The 6,672-nt window shown below is 32.1% G+C and overlaps 1 protein-coding gene across 1 annotated transcript; it reads right to left on the bottom strand.

Moving 5' to 3' along the window:
- Positions 1–4,813: 4,813 nt before the first annotated feature.
- LOC139496798 (caveolin-1-like) lies at positions 4,814–6,179 on the bottom strand. Its single transcript, XM_071285116.1, has 2 exons — positions 6,023–6,179; positions 4,814–5,256 (listed from the first exon to the last, which is right to left on the bottom strand). The coding sequence occupies exons 1-2, from the start codon at positions 6,083–6,085 to the stop codon at positions 4,924–4,926; spliced, it is 396 nt and encodes a 131-aa protein (XP_071141217.1). The 5' UTR covers positions 6,086–6,179; the 3' UTR covers positions 4,814–4,923.
- Positions 6,180–6,672: the final 493 nt, after the last annotated feature.

The following is a 6,672-nucleotide window of genomic DNA, read 5'->3' as shown; positions in this document are numbered from 1 at the left end:
TGATATGAGCTCCATATTTTGTGAACGTCTTTCTTAACTGTCGTATTAGACTGACCAGTGCATATCGCGCATGGCACTTTAAATGTATTTTAGCGCGAAAATTATCTTTTACATTTAGCTGGATTTATTGCCGTCGTAGTTCCATCTTGTCGCCTTCGTACTTTTATTCGATGGCAACACGACGGAATTACGAGGTCTTCACGAAGTCGTGTTGCTATCGTAAGACCTTCGGGTATCTTCGTGATTCATTCGTGTAGACATCGCAATGTCAAAACTGCCCGATGGAAACGATGGAAACACGAATGCAATACGATGTTCAAAGATGCATTCCCGGTGACATTACGATGGTGAGGATGGTGATACGAATTCAATACGAACCCTCAACATCGGACGCACCTTCGGTGATTTTTTTAACATGTTAAAAAATTTAGAACCCTTCCCGAAGTTGTCCCCGAAGGCTAGAAGAAGTGGCCGATGGTTAAAGATGGTTAAAGATGGCACTACGAATAGCCCGATCTGGATACGATCAGTCCCGATTTTGAAAATTTCCATTATCGTGTTGCCATCGGCGTAAAAATCGGGACAGTGTGACGCGGGCATTAGAAAAGAATATACTGTTCAATTTTCTAAATTCACATTGGCAACAGGTTAATAAGATTTAGTCATTACTTACATGATAGCATTCCTATACAATTACATGTATATTGATATTTAAGAAGTTGTGGTCCATTATGAAATGTAATCTTGTTTTTGTTTATAGAATTTGTGTCTCATTCATTTAGGTTGCTGTGTTTGTTGACTGGACAATATTATTCATAAGTCGTATTTTAACTTACCGTGGGCTTTAAATCAGAACAGAAATATTGCAAATAATCTGTATTAAATGACGGGCAGGACATTCAAATGTCTTGTCTTGATACTATTCAATAGATGATCTTTTCTAAATTTTATGTTGAAGTTTGAAACACAAAAACAAGCTTCCTAGATTAGAATTATAATGGCTTCACTTTGAAGATAAATTCATTACTCCCCGTAAATATATCAAACCTTTAAAGACCAATTTATGTCATGAGTAGATCCATTCTTAAACATGTAGTTGATATTCATGATATATACAACAACAACAATAACAATAACAACAACAACAACAAATAATTTATTAGAGTCTCACCTCTTTAAAATATTACATAATTATTAAAAAAAGATGGAAATCGCATTAAAATTCCACACATTCCAGAAGAATATCGTACCAACCATTATCAACAGATTCCAAAGCATTAAAATTATCTACATAGTTTGACTTTTACGACGGACAGAACATGTGGTTGGGTTAAAGAAGTTGTATGTTCGCACCAACTATACCTCATCTAGACCACATCCAATACTGCTTAATAAAGACGACAGAAGTTTATCGATGATCAGCTCCAGTTAGTCAATTAAGTTGAGACATAACTGAAGGTAACAAACAAAATTGTAAGGAATCTCAAAAAATGCAAATGGAACTACACCGAAAGCAGTCAACATGTTAAGCGTCTCCTGATATGCATGCATCACATCACCTGTCACGTGAATTTGAACCCATTCAAAATGTTGCAACCAGAAATAGGATATCGAAGAAAAGGGGTTTATGAAATGAGGTTTAAGTTGATTGAATAACGGAATCAGATAGTCATAGGTAGATTCAGTGAAAACAAATATATGATAAGGCCTATATTTGTGCAAATCAAAATATGTTAAGAAGATACTAGTACTCAATCTCTCAACTGCTCACACCTTCTACTAAACAGTCAAAGTACCTCCCCCGTTGATTATAACATGAAGATTGCAGCTCCTAACAGGACAACCACTAGTCAAACGAACCCGGCACATTAGTTGGAAAGAAAGATCAAATAGTTATCAAAGGTGCCAGGCTTATAATCTGATACGCCTTAAGCACATTTCGTCTGCATAAGACTCACCAGTGACGTTCAGATCAAATAAGTTAGAAAGACAAACAAATATAAAGTTATAGAAGAATATTGAAGACCAAAAAAGACGAAATGTCCACCAGCAGTGACATCGACCAAGTGGTATAAATAGTAATCAAAGGTAAGAGGCTTATAACTGGATACGCCAGACGCACTTTCGTCTCCTAACGTATTCATTACTACATGACGCTAATAAAGGTAGCGCCAGCTGTTGGTTAAGACATGAGTTTGACATTAATTAACTTATGAGTTTGAATTTTCCATTGGTATATTTTGCTTTTTCTATTGGTATATTTTGCCTTTTTCCATTTGGTATATCTTGCCTTTTTCCATTGGTATATTTTGTCTTTTTCCATTGGTATATTTTGCCTTTTTCTATTGGTATATTTTGCCTTTTTTCATTGGTATATTTTGTCTTTTTCAATTGGTATATTTTGTCTTTTTCCATTGGTATATTTTGCCTTTTTCTATTGGTATATTTTGCCTTTTTCCATTGGTATAGTTTGCCTTTTTCCATTGGTATATTTTGTCTTTTTCCATTGCCTTCTTCCATTGGTATATTTTGCCTTTTTCCATTGGTATATTTTGTCTTTTTCCATTGGTATATTTTGCCTTTTTCCATTGGTATATTTTGCCTTTTTCCATTGCCTTCTTCCATTGGTATATTTTGCCTTTTTCCATTGGTATATTTTGTCTTTTTCCATTGGTATATTTTGTCTTTTTCCATTGGTATATTTTGCCTTTTTCCATTGGTATATTTTGCCTTTATTATATCCAGTGCCTATGTACTCTTAAGGATGTCGCTACTCTATTTCAAAATAACAAGCTTTTTAAAAGACTGTTATCAATTGATAGTATATAAATACAGAAACTAGAAAAGCAGAAAAAAAATTAGGGTCCGTGTGCTTGTTTTCGAGATATAAGCCATTACAAATTTGGCGGGAAATATTTCTCTCTAGAATTTTCATACAATTAACATTGTCATCGTTTGTCTTTCAAATACATTGAAAAAATAACAAGGATTTTTATAAGATTTTCAAATATGACTAATAAAACTATGTGTAATAAAATTATGAAAAGAAAAATAGGGTTTAATGGGCAAAATTGTTGATGGGCACTAGATGGATAAAACCAGAGGATTTCGAATATCTGACAAAAATTCAAAAAACAAGAGCAGCGAACATCCTTAAGTCGAATTTTTATTTACCAATTTAAACATGACATTAGTTTGTTTGAACTATTTTTCAAATTTTTGATTAGGTTAAAGTGACATTAAATATTTAAAAAGCACTTGAAAATACATGATTTGTGAATATTATGGTCTTGAAAAAATTGTCATATTTATCCACATAACTTTATATTGTTTAATTAGGTAGTAATTTTTTTCTCTCTCTTATCTAAAGACGAATCAACTCTATCTGACAAACTAAATATTTGTTTTTCTGTTATGCAGAATCAACTATAAGTTTCAACGGAAATTAAACTGATAAATTGAATTTATCGTCTTTCAGTATTGCCTATGTTTTCTTGGTAAATTTTTATATAAATTTGAGATATTTGCTGAATGTGAATTCGCATTGCTATAAGAAGTGTCACGGTATTTGTTTTTACAACATAAATGTATTTAGTTATGATGTTGTTTTTGTGACTCGGATATTGTTAATTGTCTTATCGTTTGTGTAATTTTTATTTTTATCTTCTATTCGTATGTAAAAGTAAAGATAATTAATCACTCAGTTCATTTATAAGATTATAGTTTAAAGCAAATATACATACACGATTTATTTATTTGTTTTACATTTTGATTTAGAAGAAAAACCGACATAGCTAGATAATACAATTTATTATCTAATTACTAACACATTTCTTTATTAAAAGTTTTGTAATTGTTATAAAATACATCCAATACTATAATTACAAACCTCAACTTGAACTATATCAAATTTTTAGAAATTTACATCTGACGTCACTTTTGTGGCGTCGATGCAGTCGTGTGATAGACAATGCGTGGATCTGTTGTGCTGTCCTAGGTTGTTTTACGTGTTCGTTTTTATTGTGTGGTTAATCAGCACTTCGGTGTTGACATGAATATCAATTATATGGTCATTTTTATAAATTTACTGTTTGCACAAGTATAAATTATTATAAATACTGAGGATTTTCTTATCCCAGGCATATTTAACCTTAACCGCACAACTTTTGGGAATTTTGGATCATCAATGCTCTTCAACTTTGTACTTGTTTAGCTTACTATTTTGATCTGAGCGTCACTGATGAGTCTTGTGTAGACGAAACGCTCGTCGGGCGTATTAAGTTATAAGCCTGGTACCTTTGATAACTATTAGCATGTCAAACTGTACTATTGTATGGTTTATTTGTATATTTCTCTATGCTGAATGTTCTTGCATTTATCTGTACTGCATTCTTGTCATGTAATGTTGTAATTGTAGTGTTAAATTCAACATTGCCATAAAAGCGCGAGGTTTGGCTATCAACAAAACAAGCTTCAACCCACCATTTGTTCTTAAAATGTCCTGTACCAATACAGGAAAATGTCAAAAGTTATCTTATAGTTCGGTTCTGTGTGTGTTGCATTGTCGTTTCTTTTTGTTGCACATCAGTGTTTCTGTTGTTTCGTTGTTTCACTCTTATAGTTGAAGTGTTTCCCTCGTTTTATTTTATAACCCAGATTTGTTTTCTCTCAATCGATTTATGAATTTCGAAAATCGATATACTACTGTTGCCTTTATTTCTAACACTTTTACAGAGGAAAGCCTCTTTCAAGAGTTCTCTTTTTTCAAAAGGATTTGAATATGAATGGTAGATATAAAGATATAAACATCAAAATGATTCAGAATAATTTATTTTAATAAATAATGCAAAACAACTAGTGTTTGATTGTTCAAAATATCACAGTATTCAGCTCCCAAGACGTTATACCAGTCCAACCGTCTCATCACTTTTTCGACATACTTATTTTGCTGAAAATTAATCCACATGTCTCGCATATTGGTGCTAAGCAACATTGCACAAAAATGCCAATAAATTTCTGGCAACAACCTGCATAAATTGAACATGTTCGTAACCCAGGTGTTACGCACCAAACTTGTTCAAATGTGATCTGTGCAAACAAGCATCCCCAGTACAGAGCTATACAGAGTCCACAAAGAGTTGTTAGCAGCTTGTAACAACAGTTTTTTCCTCCGTTAAAACATTTGTAGCTGAGGTTCCATACGCAGTCAATACTGTGTGCTCCATCTGGTTCCCCCAAAACATCCTCAAAGGCAACCTTCAATCAAAATTAAATCATTTTATTAATTGAATTTTAAAAACATTGTATTCAATTCATAATTTTTTGTATATATAAACCTAGTATCACGTTCGTGAACAGCAGCCTTTCTTTTACAGAAAGTATACAAATAAAATTTGGCCTAAATACCCTCAGCCTTGATGAGTTTAAAATATCAGTATTTTTTTCATTCTCGTTCTACATTGCATGAAACAAAGGTACATTCTATTTTACATCTGTGACGACAAGGTGTTGGCAGATCAGAAAAAAACATTCGATCTGAAATAAATCGTAATTAAATTAAAAAAAAATGAAGAAAAACTTTCGCAAAATGTACAAGAAAGTATGCTTTTTATTAAAAAAAAATGACCAAATCGTATAATGTCGTGAAATCGTAACCTGATCGAATACCAATTGCTTGTTCAAAATAGTACACAGCATAACATAATAGCATGCGGGCAATATAGATGTATTTTATAACATCCCTTTCTGTGCTGTAATATTCTTAGTATTTCTCAATTCATGGAATTTCACATATAGTATTGACAGTTATCTTGGATCAAAATAACAACAATGCAGCTATATAAATTTTGAAGCTAAAATCATGAAATGACTCGTATAATACATCTAGAGTTACTGCATAAAGATAAAAAAGATAATGAGGTGTGATTTTTTTTTCGTTTTTAATTTCATGTTCATTGCAACAATTAAAACTAAGCTGCGAGTTGATGTAAAGTTTATATAATATACAATATGTGTAACTTACCTTGACATGACTGTTAAGATCATTTGGATCTCTCTTCACTAAGTCAACTTCTTGTTCAGTCATGGTGGTGCCTTACAAGTCAGAAAGGGTTCTTCCTAATGAATTACTGTATATACGTGATGTATGTCTTTATATTGGTGTATTCATGGTTACCATTTAATCGTTTCAATAAAGGAACGTTACACAAATAGTTTATTGGTCTTCCATGTTGTCACGGAAAAATGTATAATTTTGATTGACAGCTGATCTTCCTACAGAAAATATTTAAAGGACATAATTAATTGACGTTTTTTTTCTAATTTCGATGATAATTGGGGTATCATGTTTAAAGTGTAACCTTCTGGTATTCCGTAAGTAATGCTAAAAATGGGAAGGTTATCAAAAAGTGTGCTTAAACTCGAACACAGTTTTTTTCCCCTTCAAAGTTCAAAATACCTTTTTTGTCCATAATTTAAGAATGCTAAGACATTATTGATCATTTCCTATTATATAATACAGATATTGGAGCTGTAGTATCTTATGTTTTTACTATCGACCTTTGGTTGCAATAATGACCTATCACCGAAACACTTTCGATGTTTGTGTAAACAACAATTGTTTTAGTGCGACTTCAGAATTTATAATTTGTTTAACTCATATACATATATATT

This window comes from Mytilus edulis, chromosome 1 (genome assembly GCF_963676685.1).
Source record: "Mytilus edulis chromosome 1, xbMytEdul2.2, whole genome shotgun sequence".
Lineage (NCBI taxonomy): Eukaryota > Metazoa > Mollusca > Bivalvia > Mytilida > Mytilidae > Mytilus > Mytilus edulis.
This window is presented reverse-complemented; position numbering and strand designations above follow the sequence as displayed.